At 33.8% G+C, this 21997-nt stretch overlaps 1 protein-coding gene across 2 annotated transcripts in view; it reads right to left on the minus strand.

Annotated features, from left to right (window-relative positions):
* The window catches only part of retn (retained), a 138979-nt gene that overhangs the window by 69756 nt on the left and 47226 nt on the right, over nucleotides 1-21997 (minus strand). For both annotated transcript variants that reach the window (XM_073086449.1, XM_073086448.1), the window contains exon 3: nucleotides 21211-21483. In XM_073086449.1, the coding sequence (XP_072942550.1) occupies nucleotides 21211-21483 (273 nt within the window). The remainder of the gene's footprint in view (nucleotides 1-21210; nucleotides 21484-21997) is intronic.

Here is a 21997-nt window from a genome sequence, read left to right on the forward strand (position 1 = left end):
GTATTGCGTGTGTGATGGTTTCGAGCCGTTGCGTTAAACAACTCTATGTTAACCTAGTTCTTATTACCATGGGGCGTGTAAGTACGTAAAGTAATTAACGATTTTGTGCACAAATGGTTTATTTGGATTTATACTGTAGGTATATCTTTAATAATAACTTTGATAAAAATAAATGAATCTTCATATTATTTTAAGGATATGAAAACAGTGATCTGCTCATGCTACTGAAAAAATCGGACAGATCATATTAGACAAAAATACAACTATTTATTATAAAGAAACTACGTACATTACGTTAAAAATAAAAACGTACTATTGACAAAATGGCGACTACAACAGTCATTTTTAATACGATAAAAAATTAGTTTGACATAAACAGATCTAACGTTACAAGCATAACCCGGAGTAGTGTGCAAAACGCGAAACTTAGTGTTCAAATGCATTCGTTAGTGTGCACAAAGTTGTCGTATGTGTGCACACATGCTCACAGTGTAGGGATGACCACACAGACGACATGCTAATTTCTTCGCAACAATCGTTTAGCATACACACTTACATATAGTTTGTACATAATTTGCTGTTTTATGTATACCGGTTGACTGAGTATTATTAGCTTTTGGTGTAAGTTATTGTGTGCTAGAGAAATTCTATTGTTGCATCTTACCTACATGATGTGTTCAGTCCTATAGGATAGCGACACATGTGAACAGATTCGTGTGTGATATGTGGAAATGTAGTGTTAAAATTAGCTTAGCTTTTACATGGGAAATCAATAAGTTATTTTTGAGGTATATACAAAATTTAAATTATTCTATATATCAGTTACATTTTCTTACACTATTCTTAAGCGACTCGGTGAGTTGAGTTAAAAGATCATCGAATTGGAGTAGGTAGGTACATGAGAAATAATTTCCAGCGAAGAGCATATTAAAAAATCAGCCAAAATATGTTTACCAATGCCTAATTTTACTCCATTTTGAAACCCTAACATTGATTGCTTGAAATAACTAAAATATAACATATATAGATATTACAAAGTAAAGAAAACGCGTTATTTGAATAAACCAAAAAGTATGTTATCTAATTTATTTTCAGATCCGGTTTAAAACCTATTAATTATCGGAACGACAATAAAAGTGATATCATCGCATTTAAGGAACGTCTCAACTTTATATCTATAATGAAATAATATAAAAAATTATTCACCTTAATAACATCGTCTGCAGTAAAATCTTTAAGCGTGGACGAGAGATAAATCACAACGGATAAAAAACCTTCTAATCCGATCATTACGATATGGTGTCGTTATAAAATCAACCGTTTCACGCATTGCTCGATAATAAAACGGACCCATAAAAATAAACGGCCGTGATTGACCACCCCTGGCTTTGGGGAGCTTGGAGTGCCACCGTGAAAATTTTTGGTTACTAAGGTTATAATAATTGGCAAAGTACGAGCCAAAGGGAAGGTTCAGTATCACAAAATTTCATTTATTTTATATTTCAATATTTGTTATCATAGCGGCCATAGAAGTAAATGCATTGTAAAAATTTTAACTGTCTATGACGGTTCAATAGATAAAGAGAAATATGCCAAAAAATTAATGCCATTTATATACAAGCTTTTATTCATTCAATTCTCTTGTTTGTTTATTTGTGGTTTTGTAATTTATTTAGTCGAAATTATTGAATATCTAAATAAAGGCGCTAGCAGAATTTAACGCGTCTATAAACGACCTCAAAGCAGTTTTTTTATTAAAAAAACAGCAAACAAGTGTGCAGTTTATGCGATGGTATGTGGCGACTTCTCTTGGACATCTGTAATTAACGTCAAATTGAAAGAGTCCAACCTGTGGCGGCCACAGTTGGGTTATTGCCACATAGGACTAAGTTGGAACACCTCGTATAAATAAATCTCCGTTACCAAACCCTTCAAACCCGAACAGCGCTTGACTCTGATAATATTAGAGGCTCGGTTAACTAGAGATCTACCTCTTTTTACTAGTCTCAAATAGTGAAGTTCACAGTTGATTTCCAAGAAATACAGTAAATATCAGGTGGACTTCAGATGATTTCAAGTGGACTTGATGCCAAGAATCCAATGGACATCCCTCAATTGATTCACATTTAACGCTCCAGCAATAACGACAAGACCTTAAGCGCCTATTAAACGCCCCATAAATTATCCAAACTTATATCGATTCCATTTTAATCCATCCGGTTCATAAAATTAATTTCATATCGTTTATTAAAGCTATAATTAAGTTTCACATAAAAACTCCTTAAGCAGATCGGTGGATTTTATTAAGAAATTTTATATTCATGTCTCATACCTCTATTTTATTTTACCTCTATTTTATTACCCGTTTTTCATATTGTTTCTTGAGCGAAAGGCTCTAAATGTCATTACTATTAAAATAATTACAATGTGATTACAAATTAGTTTCTTAACATTCTTAGGTGTTTAGTTTCTTAGTTATTGCTTAGATTTTTAGTCGTAAAAAGATATGCATTATATTATATACTTGCAATTATATTGTTGTTAATATAATATTTCAATGTAAAACATATAATTCAATTTTATTATTGTTGATTATTCAAGTTATTACTAGGAATTACTATTATCTTATAATGCTATTAAATTATTTTTATATTATGTAAATAAATATACATTGTAAGTATGTTTAAACAGCCTTAATCGTGCCTAATTAATATGGCAGACATTATGTTTATATCGTTAAGGGTGTTTAATGATTTTAGAACAAACAAAATATCAGATAAAGTGTTAATTGACCACACATCACAATTGATTTAAATAGTTTATCAATATAAATATGAATTCATATTTCCAAAATTTAATTCTTTCATTATAACGTTGCTATTTATGTACTATTTAATCTGATCCTTTAATCAATTTCGCTATTTCAAACAACTATTAAATCCTACTGGTAGGAAAATAAAATCGTGAATATAATAATCGCAATATTTAGAAAAACTCTAAAATACGATATACTTCAATTGTGTTCTAGTCAATTAATTTGACGATGATAATTAATTACTTTAATTAAATTCAAAATAAATTAAATTAATGTTACCTTTTTTTTGTCGACCTCAAAGAAGTTCGGCATTTTGGGAGGGTCGCTATGGACGGAGTGCTGCAGCTGTTCCTCCATTAGAGTGTTGAAGAAATCCATGAATTCCATTTAATTGTTCCAATTAAATCCAATAATAATCCCACTCCAACCAATCAAGTCCATTCGATCACCGCGAAATAAAAAAAATATTAATTCAAAATCCGAACTCGCGTAAACACGTGGGACAATGAACGATGGCCAGACGCCAGACGTCTTGCCCGTGCCAACATCCGATATAAACTAAATTGAAAATTGGAAACAAAATGCAATGTTCGAATCTTGATATGACAATAATAGGCGAGACGGAGATAAGAAAAACGAGTGAAACAGAGTGAGACGCAAACATTCGCTAGACGGCTCCGCTCCACCCCATCGGCGCTGGTGGCGCAGGGGTTGTCGCCAGACGAGATCGCTTCGAAATTTAAAATTCCTACCTGCTTTATAAACGGCCTTATATCAAATGCTACTTTAATGCATTTTGAACTTTATACCCACTATGCAAACAAGAGATTCATTTAGAGAGTGTTGAAAGATAAGATTTTTCTAGCAGAGGCTATTATAAGTTGTAATTATAAATAGCAAACGTGTGGATACAATACGCAAGGTTATTCCGAGAATTCGGCTTGTTTTACAATCTATGTGTCTACACCTACATTGTTTCAGATCGAGGAAGAATTTATGTCGCAAAAATATGGCTAATTTGTAAAAATGCGATGCGAAGTCTGGGTGAATATAAACAAACAATGATCATATAATTGTAATCATAATAAATCAGAGCAAAATAGTTCCTATGATGTCTATTCATACAACCGACAACAATTCAATAATAAATATAATAGTACAATTGTATTAACAATTATACATATTTTTTAATTATTGTGATTATTGGGTCGCAGAATTATCGAAATCTTACTACACATATTTCGAAAAGACAAAAATAAATTACAGAATAGTATAAAACTTATGAAAATTAAACCAACTAAGAAGTAATCGTGAAATCCTATTCACATCTCCATAAATAATACTGAGACTACGAAACTAAACCAAAAAACAAACAAACATTGGCTAGAATAAGAATTAATTATAACAAATAACTTAAGCTCGGAAAAACAATCTTCAACAAATTTGCATACTAAAATTCGAAATACCACTGTTGTCTAGAAAATTTTCAAATTTTACTAGGCAAAATTTGGTAAGGTTCATTATAACTTAAGTAGAAAATAATTTTAGTTTTATTGTTCTCTTTGTTTTTATTGTTAATATTATTTGTTTCTTTTTTAATTATGATAAATTCTACTAACATAGGTTTTTAAGTGCAACTAATCAAGTATGGACTATGTCTGAATTAAATGGAAATAAATAAAATAACAAACGAGTGAATATAACAATCAATAACTGAAAAATACCACACGTGTTACAAATTGCGTTGAAATTGCATGACCTGTCAAATCCGAGGTCTTAATGCGGATCCCAAGCCCCCAACGTTAGACGAGGGGTACCACAATAAATTTATTTTCGCCAGAAAATTATTTCATCACACAAATAATCAATTAAAATCCACCATGCGATCGCATGGGGTATGTTTATCTTGTTATTGATATCTTTATAAATGGGGTAAAGTGGGCGAATCTGGTCATACGGGTAGCTGAATTGATACGGGTGGACTTCTGTTTTGACAAATCACTTTGTCTGTCAAAAGGGTTTGTACTCTGTACCGGATTAGCAATTATGTGTGGAATTCGACTTTCCATATTTCGAAAGCTCTTTGAAAACAAAAGATCGCAAATAAGTTGATATGTAGATCCCGCATATGCACTGAATTTTTCCTTGTAATATACCTACTTATAACTTTCATCTCTAATTATTTTTGTTAGTTTATTTTTTATTTAGTTCCGATGCATTCTTCACCTCATTTTTCTTTGGCTCTAATTTATGCTTAAAAACATGACTTACCTTAACTATTTTAATATCAAATATTAATAATTAAATTTGCTAGGTTCCACAAAATGATTCACGCAAACATCTTAACTTTATCCTCAAACTGGCGTACGTGATGTACAAACTATATTTCTAAGCCGACCATATAAATGGCCGAGGTAGTAAAAAGATTAAATAATAAGCAGCTGCATAGAACAATAGTACAAATCTAAAACACATTTGTACCCGGGCTTTTAGTAATTGTCGGAATCCAGGTAGATAAGAATGTTCTCGATGACTGACAGAATCGGACTTGCGATTACGTCATCACTGTGAAACCCATCGAAAGTTCTCGTAAAAATCTGAGGAAAGTTTTGTGTTTTAGTTAATATAATAAGGATAATTGAATTATTTTACGAAAACTACTAATGCATCTAGTACCGCCGTTGCACCTATTTGCTCCTTGCATTACCTACCTAATAGTGTGTGGCACAAATATATGTGATTTAAATATATTATTTAGTTCATCAATGGCTACTTAATATCACGTAGACAGTATACAATTCTAAACAACAACCATAAATCTGATAAATGTGAACAAGTAAACAAAATCGATAATTAACAACTGTTATAGACACCTTTTTACACAAAATACCCTAATAACCGAACATGTTCCAACTTGCAGTTAAAATATAGAACAGCCAGTATCACCGACAAACGATTATTCTAAAAATAATAGCAGTTATAACAAATATAATATCTAGGGGCAATAAACGTAACAATGGTGGCGGGCCGGCGCAGTAATTCTGGCAAAAAGGATCTTTCCAATGACGATTAAATATTATTTTCGAAATGCACAAACAATGGGCGAAAGAATCTTTATTTTATTATCAGAGGAAGTGAATAGATACTGCGCATTATTGGATATTCTGGGAAGCGGCCTGTGAAACTGTGAAACAATAGAACGGCATGGAACTTAAACTGTTATTCACCATGTGTATCAATAATGGTGCATTAGGATTTGGAACGCAAATAAGATGGTTCCCTTGCCGTTTTAGTTATTTATACAACTATATTTTTATTATTTGTTTAAGTATCTACTATGAGATGTATTAAGCTCGTTTAAAAATACACATATAGGTATACCGCAAAACTCTCGTACAATATTTTTGTACAACGATGCCTTTTTTTAAATTGATCCAATTAACGGATTTATTAGTACGTACAATAATTTTGTACTAGGATGCCTTTCTTAAAATTAGTCCAATTAACGGTTTAATTAGCACAATATAAATATTTTACCAAGTTTTAAATTAACCTAATTCTTGATGAGTATTTTAGAACCGACTTTACTAATACGAATAATCTACAAAAATCTTTTGCGCTCTACAAAAGCGCATTTTAATTATATTAATAAAAAAACGACGGATGAAATAAAATTATTGTTTTAATAACGTGTACGGTATATTTTTCATTTATATTAGCTACACTAATATTATAAAGAGAAAAACTTTGTTTGTTTGTTTAGTTGTAATGAATAGGCTCAAAAACTACTGGTCCGATTTTAAAAATTCTTTCACCATTCGAAAGCTACATTATCCACGAGTAACATAGGCTATATTTTATATGAAATATATTTGATAAATAGATTTTGAGGCGGTACAAAGTTTGCCGGGTCAGCTAGTTACATATAAAAAGGATATAAAGATTAAACCACAAATAACTCAAAATGTCATGGATAGTGGAAAAAGTGAAATAAATTTAATAACACTAATGTTTACTCGGAATACATAATTCATCATGTCTTAGTTATGTTCTGAATTATCAGTCGAGTTATCTGAGCTTAAGGGCTTTTGTAATTAACATTCTTTTGGCAGATATGTATGCACCTACTTATTGTGAAGAAGTTTATTATCTACATGAATTAATTTAGGGTTACGTCGCCTCGTGAGATATATTTATATATTTTTAACTGGCAGGCTTTAGAAATACAAATAAGTTATACGTTTTATAATATGCTGTTTTGCGTCACCACAAGCATTATTTATAATGAAGGGCATTTAAATCTTAATTTCTAGAAAGTTATCGCAAAGTATTTTTTATTATCTTACTATATTATATAGGCTTGCGATTGGCTGCAACGTCACCTGATGTTAAGTAAGATGAAATCTTGCAGAGTTTTTTACGCTTGCCTAGAAGTAGCCTATTCACCCTTGACTTGAACAATCCCAGGTCATATGTATCGGGAAACAACAAAAGGTGTTCAATTCTTTGGCGGTTCGCAGCAGGAATGTTGCTAAAACGCTTAGTCCGCACGAGACGAACATTAACCAAAGTTGACAAATTTTATATGTTCAAAATTAAGCCGACATTTAACAATATTACATCTTCAAAATTACACCGACATTAAATAACTTTACATTTAAATAACTACATTATTTAAAAATAACTTTACATCTTTAAAGTTGCAAACGCATTACTAAAGCATCACTCCGACATTTACCCTACAAATTACCATCATCACAATCGCTCTAAACTGCAATTGGTACGTATTGTAGACTCATCGTTACAACGATCGCCATTATAGCTGCACTTGCCGCTTCACACGGATCAAGATTTATCGCCGAACGTTTTAATTAGCACCCAATAGTTGAATCAACGGCCCCAGTATCCCCTCAGTGAGAATTTAATTACGTATCGCTTGGGGGACCGTGAAATGTTAGAATTTTACGTATCTGTAAAATTAAGAAGTGCCCATTTGTAATTTTACAATAATTATTTTTAAACTGTTACAAAAATTTAAATTTCTACGGGGATTTTTACGTTATAAACACACCTTATGAAATGGAAATTACTGAATTTATTTGGACAGGGCAAGTTTTTACAGTAGAAAGAATAATAGAGAGTACCTACTAGGTACATAACTCAAACTATTTTTTACCAATACCTATATTCCAAAAATCATCACGACGCCAGAAGGGATACGTGTCTAACTGTCTACCTACTTAGTTTCTAAATTTTGAGGTAGAAATAAAGATTTTTATTTTTACTCATGGGCTAGGAATTCGTCACTAACCTATACCATGGGTTATCACTAAACTTTTTGTTTCACAAAACAATGTGTCAGGACAGGACGTATTACGTCATGATGACGAAATCGGAACTGTGAAACTTATGGGCATTCGTTAGCTTCGAAAAATGTCGACATGAATGGTCCGGAATGCGTACTACATGTACGTATGTTTACGTAACACCACGCTTTGGCCAAACCTACGTACGTAAACAAACTACGTCGCAACTCCTATAAACGAGTTTACGATTACTATTCCAGCAGTTACCGCGTTAAAAATGACCGTAACCCAAGTGTCTCGAGTAATTAGAGCCGTAAACACGATCAGGGACATGGTGTACTGGATCACAATCAATTTGCCATGCAAAACACCTGGTGATTGCAACAACGAGCTGGATATACGCACAGCCAGCCACCTCGCCCTCGGGGACGCCGCGCAGGCCCGATACGCCAACCATCACTCATGCCCGGTGTAATGCACGTTTTACAATAATTAAAGCGGTCTGTAAAACACCTATAAACTGCTAGTAAAGAGTTAATGGACTGCCTTCATTACCGCACCACGCCTTCCCGCTAGGTGGCGCGCCCGCTCGGTTTATCGCCGCGTTTCATTCAAATCACATTTGATTGATTGCTTACGATATCGCACGGGATACGATATGGTATATCTAACACGAAGCCTTCGTTCGTTCGATAAGGACTCATTCGTATGGAATGCTTTGTGCAGCTTTGTTATCGATTGGTCGGATAACGGTTTCGCTGTTTACATAAACACACGATTATGTACGAGATTTGTGGTTTACGTAAATGCCGCTCGGCAAATGTAACGTTGGATAATTATATATGCTAAACAGAAATAATCGGCGTTAAATTTGAAGTGGAAGCGTTTCAAAATAGAAAGAACCTCGATTCGTGGCGCTGTTTACGTCTAGGAGAATCGAGAATCACATGATATTTTATGTGTGGACAGACGCGTTCCGTTCTCGGTGCGGAGATAAATTATTGAAATTGATAAAACAATGGATAACGATACAAAGTGTTCCACAGTTGGGGAGGTCGTAAAGAGGAAACGTTGCAGGCCGTGCTTTGTGATCGCCGCTGTCTAAACAAATCAAGCATTCGTCGGCGGTTGAGCGCTGCGTGATGAAAGCGCTAGATGTGTCGCCTTATTAGAATTATGAAAACTTATTGGCGTTTGCTATTAGTTTTTATATTTTTTCTAGTGTGATTTAACTATTGGAGTCATTGGATTTAGCGATTAAGATTGCATATGATGTAATTTTCGGTATTTGTTACAATGGGGCACAGTTAGGTACACTAATTTACCTACGGTTAAAAATGGATATTGAATAATGACAATCTTTCAGGGATGAACTCAAAGAATACTAAATGTAGTATGAAAATAGATGAATGTAATGTAAATATTTGAAGCTCAGGTTCTTTACCGGGTTTATTAAATATTGGCAACTATATGCCATATGTATACTATTAAATATTGGCAATAATATTCATTCAATATTGGCAACCTAATTCGATGACTACTTATTAAGCGTCTTTAAATATAGAAACTGGGCTGTATGAAAGATAATTTACAATCAGTATTATTTTAAACAGCAATGAATTTCCCCAAAACTTGATATATCTGAATATTTATTTTTGTTTTTGTCAGAAAACATATTGTTGCGAAATATTCTTACAAAACATTAAAACCTAAGCTTTTTATTCAAATGGCACAGCGCTTTTTAGTTTTCAGAACAGAATAATAGATAGTCTAATAGTATAAAAGGTAAACCAGTGAACCGCTGTAACAGTGAATCTGTTTACGTATAACTCATTAAGTTATTTCCCCGAACACTTGGAGGTGATCGTGATCAAAGGAATTTAATGTTTAGAGTACTTTAGAGCTTTGGACGTGTGATTGTTTGTCGGATCGCTTACAGGCGCCATATTGTTGTTTTGTATGTGATATTTAATTGATAGGATGTATTTGCAATGACTACCATATTTTGGGAAATAATAATGATACCTATGTTATTTCCCCGAAATCCTGTATTTGTTGATAAAATATCGTGTCTTATGAAAATCGTGTCACTCGTTCAAAAGTTTTCAAAATTAGCCCTTTCAGACAGAATTTTTTTTTAAAACGGTTCTTGCAATTCAGTATGCAAACATATGTGGATTTTGTTTGCCTCGAGCAACCGTGCGTCTATAGACTCTATACTAGATATGTTCGAAGCAAAAAAGTAGCAATATCACGTTTTTACGAGTAACTTCTATTAATAGAAAGCTAATACCGATAGCGTAAATAACAAGCATTGAATATCAAGCTTATCAATATGCACTGAGTGCGTTACCAAATTCCGGCATTACTCTTAAACATATAAACAAAAAATGCATATTTTTCAATACTAATTTACAGCAATTTAGCTCACAATGTTTGAAACTGATACTTTCCCATAAACGTCTCTATCGCAATAAAGTTGTAGAATAAGCAAAAAACGTTATCGAGCAGCTAGGTCAAGTGTTCCGAGTTAAAGGCGTGTGCACATAGGTGGAGCGAATCGCGGCAGTAAAGACGTGTTGGCGCAGCCGACAAAGCCACTGCCGACTACCTAGGGTTGGCGACGCAATAGAAAAATTACATTAATCTAATTATTAAGTTACTCAGGAAGTCAAATTTACATAAATTGGTTATTACTGGTTTATTTGTGACTAGTAAGCGTCGTAGGTATTTTTATATTAACGTAAAATACTGGAGGAAAAATCAAAACAATAAAGTAAAAAATACCTGAATGTATATTTTCAAATAAACGTTATATTTAGGTACCTATTTTCAACCAGCTTTATAATTTCCTAGCGACTTTTTATAATATTTTATACAAAAAAACTGCGTGCTTCTATTACCTTTAGGTACATGTAATGCAACACATCAAAAACATAATTTTGAGTTTTACTATAAATCTTAGTTCATCCAATGTAAATAGATAACTACTGGACGTGAGAAATATTTAATTCAACGAACAAAATAAAGTGTATGTACCTACTTTTTCTCCCTTTATCCCGGGGAAGCTGCCACCCCTATTTCGACCTAATAAACAATTACGCATATAAACAGTGAAATTGTTGTTCGACATTTTATCGACCGGATCGGCCCATATTGTGCGCGCGACACAAAAAAATCACTTTTTCTTCAGGTAGGTATTGTTTGTTTTGTTATTGTATTGACTTTGCTAGTAAGGCGCCTTTAACATTTTATAATAGAGTAGAAATATATGTAAGTAAATTAACGTTTTAGATTTTCAGAACATAAATTAATATTTTTATATAAATAATGTTTATAATATGCTTTCGACTTCAAAGTTTAGGTACAGTTAAAAAGAAAAGGATTTTGATTTTTAATAAAATTATGTAAATAGGCATATGCAAAAAAAAATTCAACCTATCTTTCGAAGTGGTTCCCTCCCAGAACATACAATAGTCTGGTAGGTATTTGGAGTGTAAGGTAACAGAACTAACCCCTACCTCACTTCAAAGCTAGTTTGTTTACACAAACCCCTTACATAAAATAATATTCAGTAGATACCATAATAATAAAAGTTCAGCTTCCCGCCGCTCAGCAAAAAACGTAAATTTAAAATGAGAACAGGAAATGATAACCCGCGGGTCGCCGCCACCCCCACACATGCAAGCCTAACATAAACATATTCGCTCTACAAAACAATGTTACAATTTTACATACACATCTCTTTATATTCTGAATTTAGTATGTTGAATAAGACGGTAATTTCATTATTATTTTATTATTTAATTATACATAGAAATTAAAAAAAAATTAAAATGAGGAAGAACAGGAAATGATAACTCGCGGTTCGCCGCCACCCCCACACATGCAAGCCTAACATAAACATATTCGCTCAGAATATGTTACAAAATTACGTACACATTTCTTCATGTAGTATGTTATGAAGATCTAGTGGGCATGAGCTTTTAAATGACATTTTACAAAGCAAATTCGTCACTAAAATTAGATTAATTAAGATTGATACATTAAAACTAGTGACAAACTTATAATCCTCCTTTTAAAAAAACCTGTCTACCATATAGATAAAAATATCTATCTATTTATTTTCTATATAGAGCTGTCAACCATAGAGATAGAGTACATAGACCATAGACGTTAATTTTCAATCACCAATCGCAACTAACTGTAAATCCCGTAAATCTGGATTTCAAGGGGAATGTAATCTGCTCGAGTATTCGGGTCATTTTTTGTGCGAGGTCCTGGATTTATTTATTTTTTGCCCGGGGTGGCAATCTGGAAATTTTAGAATAATCTTTGAAGAGGCTTGCCACATGTGCACGCACCGGGCGACGGTGATAAACATTTTATAGGAATGTTCGGAGCAAAAACTGCCAACCAAATGTGGTTTTCGATTTAGGGTTTCATACAGAGGAAGTTGTAATTTAAATATATCGACCATCATTTCCCTTTCATAATCCTATGAAACTTCCTTAATTGATTTTATGAAATACTTGTTTCATACACCATTTTTCTTAAATAATCTGTTACTAAATATGTAAATATGTATTATAATATTCTGTAAATCCTCTAAAGCTTAAGTTTTCTATTTACTTTTCACAATTATTGCTCTAGTTTTGATTTAACTAGTAGGAAATTTGATTACGAACATCCTAAAATTAGTGAAAGAATGAACCTAAAAGCGATATATACTTTGCTAGCAATGTACCAATGTACGTATTGTACGTACCTAGTAAAATAACTATGAAAACAAAAGGAACAAACAACCTTTGTGGCATATTGATTATAGGTGTCATACCACTCTTGTCATAAAAAGGGTGCCGGGCATACTCAGGAAAAGCTAATACCCATTGGGAAATGACTTTACTAAGCATCTATTTGCTTTTTATCTAAACCCAAACGATTACGATTTTTAATATTTTACTCTACAACAAACCACCATTCAGTCAACAATTCACCATTTCAATCAACCGCGTATCTACGCGGGTTTTCTAACCCTGACATCCTTATCCACAACCAAATTCCGTGATCCTCTCAAGCGGCCGGCGATCAGCAAAGAGCAATTACATGACATAAACATTCACGTCCTTGATACTACATTGAGGGTGCTATTTATACCGGGCAGATGCTCCCCGGTCCGTGCCGGCTATTTCGGGCGCCCTCCCTCCACCCTCTGAACCACCCTGATAATCTTGCGCGCAGTAATACGAGACTGGAACTATGTTTTTATGAAGACTCGTGATTCAATTATTTTTAATGCGTTCAAGTTATTTTATGCAAGTGGAACATCAAGAAAGAAAATAGTCAAAAGAATACATCGAAACAATATATACTAAGGGTAGTCTTGTCGCTAAAATAGTGATTTTCTACAGACATATTTTAACGAAAAACATTCATTATAGTAATGATTATACAATGATGTGCATAACAATTCGAATATAATAAGTTTGTGCGATCATCGTACGAGTAAATATGCAAAAACGAATTAATAAAATGTAACAACGGTTTAAGCCATCAAATAAACCGAACTCATGATTTTCTTAATCTACAGAGCATAATTTTTACCGCGAAAATACTTAAAATTTGTCGGTTTTCTTAAAATCTTCGTGTAATATTAAAAACTTAACAGATATACTCGTACATTTAAAAGAATACGGTAAAAAAAACTATTTCAATAGTTCCAATTGTTCATAGATCGTTCTGCGTATGTTAAAGAGAAAAAACCACGCATAACGTCTAGTAATGCATAGTTTAACGTTGTTTTGACAATTCCTCAAGCATCTGTCAGTTTTATGAATCGAGATGCGTCAGTGTAACGCGTCGCGACGCACCCCAGCTGACTGGCTATTTGTGTCGCGCGCGGGGTCCGACGCTATGCAACTTGCGATGTGTCTACATGTAATAATGTTACCAATTAATAAAATAAATAAAAAACAAAACGGTAAAAATAAAATAAATTATTTGAATAGATACAAAATTTTACACATCGTTCCGTTGTATATGTTAAACACAAAAAGACACGCGTAATATCTATTAATGGATAATTTAACATTGTTTTGACTATTCCTCAAGCATCTGTCAGTTTTATGAATCGAGATGCGTCAGTGTAACGCGTTGCGACGCACCCCAGCTATTTGTGTCGCGCGCGGGGTCCGACGCAGTGCAACTTGCGATGTGATTAATATTTAATATTTTTTTAATACAACAATTATTAATTTTTGTTTTAAATTTCACCATAGGATGTAACAAGACTCCTGACATAAAAATAAAATTGTAGTATTTGTATCAATGCGAAAGTTTAGTCATTTTATAACGAAAAAGTGTTGATCATCCTAAGGACATCCTAAGGAGAAGAACGACGAGGACATGAGCTAATACCCAAAGTTCCTTTGTAATTGCAAAACCAAATACAAAAATGCAAGCAGACAGAACCGTGCGAGCGAACTGTTCTGGCACATGCAATTAATTTTACGATTACAACTGTATATGATTTTGAAAATGGCCACTCTAATTCGATCGCGCCATGTGTATCGACTCAACGCACATTAGCGTCTCGGGTGACCGTCACGCCGCTCGTCACTATGCAACTCTATTTATAATGTATGCACCGGATTGTAATCGAATATCGAATATTAGAGGAATTGCAATCGGTGGTACGTAGAGATTAATTCAGCTGAAAGTACATATAATGAAATTTAATTGTCTGTCTTACCTATGTTAAGACAAAACAGTTCGCTACTCTTTCGACATATGTTTGTCTGTAGATATTTTTTGTTGACGAACTGTACAGTAGTTGTCAATAAAAAAGTTATGATTATGGTCGAATTTCAGTCTTTGGGCGAACTGCCTGTTTCAAAATAATCGACCTTTTGTATTACTCCGACACGAAATTTAAAGATATATTGACTTGACATGTCTATTTTTGTGTAGACCTATAGATCGGAATACAACCTTAACCGAGATGTATATGAAACAAAATAGAACTCTATAAATCGATTTCTGAATCACAAACCCTTAAATTCTTCATAAAGAGATTAAAAACTGGCATAGAATATTAAATGTGGTTAATTATCTAAACGTTTTACTATAGCCACATAAATTATTTACAAATAAATTAGGTATTTATTGCCAATCCAACTGCCATCATTTTACTTGAAACATTTTACCTATACCTAAGTACTATGACAATTGTGTAAATAGCTTACAAAACTTGTTTTAAAAGACATTTATTTACGTAAACGTTTTACGCCGATAGAAATAATCGTAGCGATTTATGAACGAGCCATTTAAGGCTAATTGCGACGACAAATCGGCTATTTAACGATAATGGCCGCATCGAAATCCAAAAAAATATACATATAATGACTCGAACACACCTTAATTAGCATCGGAAGTCTCAAACGCTTTTTAATGTTTAACTAATTTGTTTGTTTGGCCTATTGTTTGGACGAATAGGCAATATTTTGGATTACAACATCTCGCTTGTTCGTACCATTCTCGGCCTTATATTGTACCAATACTGCCGGTTATTGCTTGTGTGTGTGATTGTACCTACACAGTGCACACTAGTTTACAGGCGATATCAGCACTTGCCACTGTGTATTGGCTTACATTTAAAAATTCGTTTCGGTTACAAACGAGCCTAATTGGTACATAAATGTAAGTAATTTGCTTTGCTTAAATACTTAAGGTAGAGGTGGTTGAACTTTTTAAATGCAGGGCGCCTAAAGCTAATTCTACATCCTGTTCCATATCATAGTCAGTCCTGACTGAAGTCTATCCAGACTAGCTAATAAACTTGGTAAAGTTGTAAAGACCAGTAGGAGGAACAGTAACTACCCATTTCGAATGTACAACTCCATGTCAAATAGAATATTTGTACTTACTTCAGCCTGCATGATACAACTAGGTGTACATACTACTAGCAGTAATGTTCTACAGTTTCTCAAAAAACCTAGAGAAAACATTTCTAAAACTTTTCCAAAACTTTTAATAAAGTTTAAGGCTTTAAGCCACCAAAATGTTTACATTTATAGTATTTAATGTCATTCCTTTTTAATACCCATAGGTATACCTCCGTTCTGAGCAGATACTTCTAAACAGCAGTAAGTACCCATTTCAAGTGTATAAAACATTCCACCCCGATATCGAAAGCATCCAACCGATAACGTGTCTAGACGAAATAAATATCCGAAACACTCGAATGCCAGCTCGATGGCTCACTTGGCTAATCGTGGGTTGCCAGTTAAAAAACATTTGTTTTTTCCGAACACACCCATAACCTACTGCCACTTTAAAAGGTTGAAGGCGAATCTAATAGGGCACGTGCATTTAAAACATTTAAACACAAGATTACGAAGGCGCGGTAATGGTTTCCCTTTTCGAAGATAAACGCTCGTAACTATGGAATTGCGAATGTTTACGACATACAAAATGTAAGGTGCGTTAAATTAATAGAGAAGTGATAAATTAAATAAATCAAACGTGTAAGCAATAAACAAGTGCGCCCCCTAGTGTGGCGCGATGCGACAAATAAATGGGCGATCGGCGTGCGACCCGCTCGCGACGTGACGGCATTAAATCGCAACAATAATCCATTACTGCTTTATACACTGAAAATTGTCTTGTTACTGCAAATTATGGACTATTGGTGAATCGTTGAACGTTCCTTTAATACTGTCGGAGAGGAAATACTTGCGACGTCTAAGCAAACCCGTCTGTTTGATTTTCAATCAATACCTTAATATGTTGATTAATTGATTAATAAACTGTATATATGTTGCTTATATTTGTGTCTTATGTGTGTGTCTAAGATTAATTTAGAACTAACTAACTACAGTATTAATTTAGAACTGTTGCAGATATTCGTGTACCTATGTATTGAAAACTTAAGCCTTCTCACATTTTATGCTTAATATTAGGCGAATGCCGGCTGACATAAATGTGAGGCGACCATTTCGGTCTTCAGAAGTAGTAACGTATCTGTGATCAACTTCGGATAGCACTCCTTTTTTGTATTACGCCAGTATAAATGTCTCTTACTATCAGGTGCACTGCATGCAAGTTTGTTTCGTCTTAAAAAATAAACAATGCGGCGATATAGCGCAGCCCGTAAACACGGCGATATTGCTGTGACAAATATTGTAATAGCATAAATGTTTGCACATGCAAAAACCGTAGCAACAACAATCATATCAAAATAGAACAATGCTCAGGGGTCTACGGCAACAGTGATGCCGATCAAACGCGCCGGGCTACCGTGATAATCGCGCGATTGTAACCACTTGTCACGCTTAGCGATATTACTTTATTCATAGTACTTACTAGTGACTATTTATTACACTACTATTCGATGCAATTAGATGGTTTATTTCTTATAAGTGTTTGATTTATATGAAAGTATACATCAACTGTTAGTATATGTATGTGGAGTTGTCTATAAAATGTGTAAATTGAAATATTTATTTTTAAAGGTTTAATATTGTCAAATAATTATGCTATAGAAATACAACGATAACGAATTAATTATCGGAAATATTTCCAATATATTGAAAAAAATGATAATTCAAAGTAAAAATGTTATAAAAACAACACAGCAATATAGCGCGGCCCCTTAACGCGGCTGTGACCAATATTGTAATAGCATAAATGTTTGCACAAGCAAAAACCGTAGCAACAACAATCATATCAAAATAGAACAATGCTCAGGGGTCTACAGCAACAGTGATGCCGATCAAACGCGCCGGGCTACCGTGATAATCGCGCGATTGTAACCACTTGTCACGCTTAGCGATATTACTTTATTCATAGTACTAGCGACTGTTTATTACACTAGTATAAGATGCAATTAGTTGGTTCATTTAGTATAGGTTTTTTATTTATATTAAATATATATGTGTGTCAACTTTTTGTATGTGTATGTGTAATCGTCTATAAAATGTGTAAATTGAAATATTTATTTTTTTATTGGTTTAATATTGTCAAATAATTATGCTATAGGAATACAACGATAACGAATTAATTACCGGCAATATTTTCAATATATTGAAACAATAGATAATCTAAAATTACAATGTCATAAAAACAACACAGCAATATAGCGCGGCCCCTTAACGCGGCAATGTTGCTCTGACCAATATTGTAATAGCATAAATGTTTGCACAAGCAAAAACCGTAGCAACAACAATCATATCAAAATAGAACAATGCTCAGGGGTTTACGGCAACAGTGATGCCGATCAAACGCGCCGGGCTACCGTGATAATCGCGCGATTGTAACCACTTGTCACGCTTAGCGATATTACACTATTCATAGTACTAGCTACTGTTTATTAGACTAGATGCTTTATGATATTTATAACATATTTTATAGTATACTTTAAAGTACTAATCAACTGTTTGTAGGTATTTATTTATTTATGTGTGTGTGGTATGTAAAAGTGTAAATTTGAGGTAGATACCTATTTATTGTCCATAACTTTAATAATAAAAAATAATTACGTTAGAATAGCAGAAAAGTAATGAATTATATACAAAATATCAGCGCTGTATTGAAAGAATAAAAAAATTAAACTAATTATAATTATTTTTAGGTTATTTTACGTTTTTATAAAACTGAAGTAGAGCTAAGAGCCCCTTCTTTTTTATCATAGAAGCCTAGCTCTACCCATTGCACAATAAAGACTTTTTTTACAAAAAACAAAAACTGAATTAAAACAATAACAACAGAAAAGAACACACATATTATTATCAAAGAATTGTAAGATCATAATGGCATTGACGTATGCTTTATAAGCCACAAAGAGCGCGTGACCTACGCCTTATGGCAACAGATGAACGCATGAAAGACCTAATAAATATATTATTAAAACGCAAACAATAGCATTGTTTCCCCAATTAACGATAGTTGCGAAATTATATAAACACGCGCCGCGGTAATCGATAAGGTAAAAGTATTATACACTAGCTGACCCGGCAAACTTTGTACCGCCTCAAGATCTATTTATCAAATATATTTCATATAAAATATAGCCTATGTTCCTCGTGGATAATGTAGCTTTCGAATGGTGAAAGAATTTTTAAAATCGGTCCAGTAGCTTTTGAGCCTATTCATTACAACCAAACAAACAAACAAAGTTTTCCTCTTTATAATATTAGTATAGATGAGGCTAAAATTTTGAAGGTAATCGGTGTGGTAAAGGTATACTTGAGGGTCAAATGCTGGAGTCTATTTTCAATGTCTAGTATGAAGCGAGTGTTGATGGGCAACAGTTACCGAATAAATTTAGACAACTCTAACGAATTGTAAATGTTTTCATTTCTAAGGAAATAGTAATCGTTACGGAACCCTCTCTATATAAGTTCGTATCGCACTTGAGGTTTTTTTGTACGAGTTAAACCTTAAGACTGTACTATATGATCCAAATTGTTAAAGCATGATATGACATCTAATAAAATGAAACATTCACAGACTTGCAAAATATTTGCCAAAACATAGCAGCGCAAACATTTCGACAAAATAGAAACAGTAGGTAGCGGTATCATCGTCAAACCACACCGTTCTGAGAGAGGTTTAAATATCCCTGATACAGTCCACCTCATTATCCTTACGAAAATCGGTGAAAGTCGTTCCGTGAACAGAAACCTTTATCCAGCATAAAGCATCACATTCACTTAATCATCGGGTAACAAGGTGAAGCGCATGATCACTGAAGGCCGATATTTTTTTTTAATTTTCATACAAAACTAAACAGCTTGTTAACGTTGAACGTGAGGACAGGGTGAATGAAAGAACCGCATTCCCATTCTTGGTTCACATAACAAAGAAAACAGTACGAAATTGGTTGTTCAATGTTAAATTATACAATTATACACCTTTGTATAATTTTAAGGTAAAAAATTCTACATTCATAACCATTAAACTACGTATAGAGGTAAGTATCATAGGCGCTATGAACAGTAACAAGTATATTAAATTATTATTTGCCTAACCGAGGATCGAACCCGAAAACTTCTAAATAGCTTATCGGCATAGTCAATGTAAAAATATATAGATGTCAAGAGAATACAATCTAACTCGTCTACATACTATTGAACAACGTAGCAACAATATTAATCACGACCAAAAACATGTCCAAACAGCTTTGAATTCAATGACAATCTCAGTAACGAGGGGTAACATGATGGATTATTATTTTCTATAAGCGGGTCGAAATGACCCTCACTAGTTTCGCAATCGCCCCAAACCAATGAAATATGTAACAAAGGAAACGGGTTATGTCTGCCAATAAAGAGCGAATAAGACAGCTTTTTATTGGGTAAAGCGGTAATGCAAAGCAGATGTGAATAAATTATGAGAGGGGTTGAAACAGGGTTAACAGTGCGATTTGCAGCCATTATGTTGTTAAAGGGTATATAGATATTTAAGAATTCTGTAAGTCTAGAGACGTAAGTTACAAAGAACACGATGACATTAATGATCCTATACCAAGAACTAATTCAATGCCTTAGAAGAACTTTATCAATATTGATTGTCGTGAAGTAATAGTGCTTGGGTATCAGCTTTATAGTCTAGCCATAAATTAGTAAAGATTACTCACTCCTAATAAGAAAATGTTCCCAGTTTTGAGAATTGAAATAGTTACGTAAAAAAGTTTTACCATGTCTCCGTGCTAAAATATCCCTAAAATATTTGAAATAATTATTTATTTATTATGTTAATTACGCAGTATTACTTATTTATTCGTAATTTTTCTCTAAAAATGTTTTTATTTGTCAAGAATTCAAAAAATGAACTTACTAATAAGCCGTTTGTGGCTTCATTCAATTTCAAGGCGGCGAAGTATCTTTACTAATCTATGAGTCTAGCATAGTTTTAAAAAAAGAATCATGTATGTAAATAAACCGAAGAATTAAAAAATCATGTTTATTGAAGTAACTATTATAGCGTATCTTGTTTATAGGATTTCAGTAATCACAAATCAGTTGCTTCCCTATTTTCTATTCTCCTGAAAAACTCAAAATCTCATACAGAGCAAAAATGAAGACTCACCTGGCGGACTTGCTTGTACTGTTCTTCGAAGCTCCATCCTGCTGCGCTGCCTTCCGACGAGGATGATGAGGCAGAACCAGCTGGCTGTGCTGGAGGAGGAGGTGCTGGTGCTAAGAACGCTGGGGGTGCGTACGGAAAGCCCCCCGTAGCACCTCCCCCTGCCAGCGCGAAGACACTGCCGGGGGTCGTCATCGGAGCCCCCTGCGCCAGTGACGCTAGCGACGATAAGTGAGGATGGAGCGAAGTCTTGAGTGATTCGAAGTCATCACGGACCTGAAATGGAAGCCAAATTTAAATTTCATTCAGACAAACCTACTACTTTAAATCTGACAGAATGACACAGAGTTAAAGTGTTCGAAAGACTGACCTTCGGAGGAAAATCCATGTCTTTTAGAAGGATTTTCCTTGATCTGTTATATGTCATGAGGTTAAGTTAGACAACCTCGTGAGCCCATAGTATATTGGAATGGATGACAAAATATAGCAAATTGGCCAAAATCAACGTGCTACGGCTACCAGTGCTACAGACTTAGTGTAGGACATTAACAATCTAATATCTTTAATGTGTCGCGATACTGATACCGCTACGATATCCTTATGTATTATTCGTGTTTACTAATTAAAACATTACTTGATATCAGATTAATCAGATCGATAACGCCTAACTTTTTCAATAACAGATTTACGCACAACACATTCGATTTTACGCACGATTAGTCAATAAAACATCTAGTAAATTTAAGGAGTGGCCGATAATTGTGTAGGATAAGTAATACAATTAATTATT

Source organism: Epargyreus clarus, unplaced genomic scaffold (genome assembly GCF_041222505.1).
Source record: "Epargyreus clarus isolate Ecla_fem2 unplaced genomic scaffold, WU_Ecla_fem_2.2 ptg000024l, whole genome shotgun sequence".
Classification (NCBI taxonomy): Eukaryota; Metazoa; Arthropoda; class Insecta; order Lepidoptera; family Hesperiidae; genus Epargyreus; species Epargyreus clarus.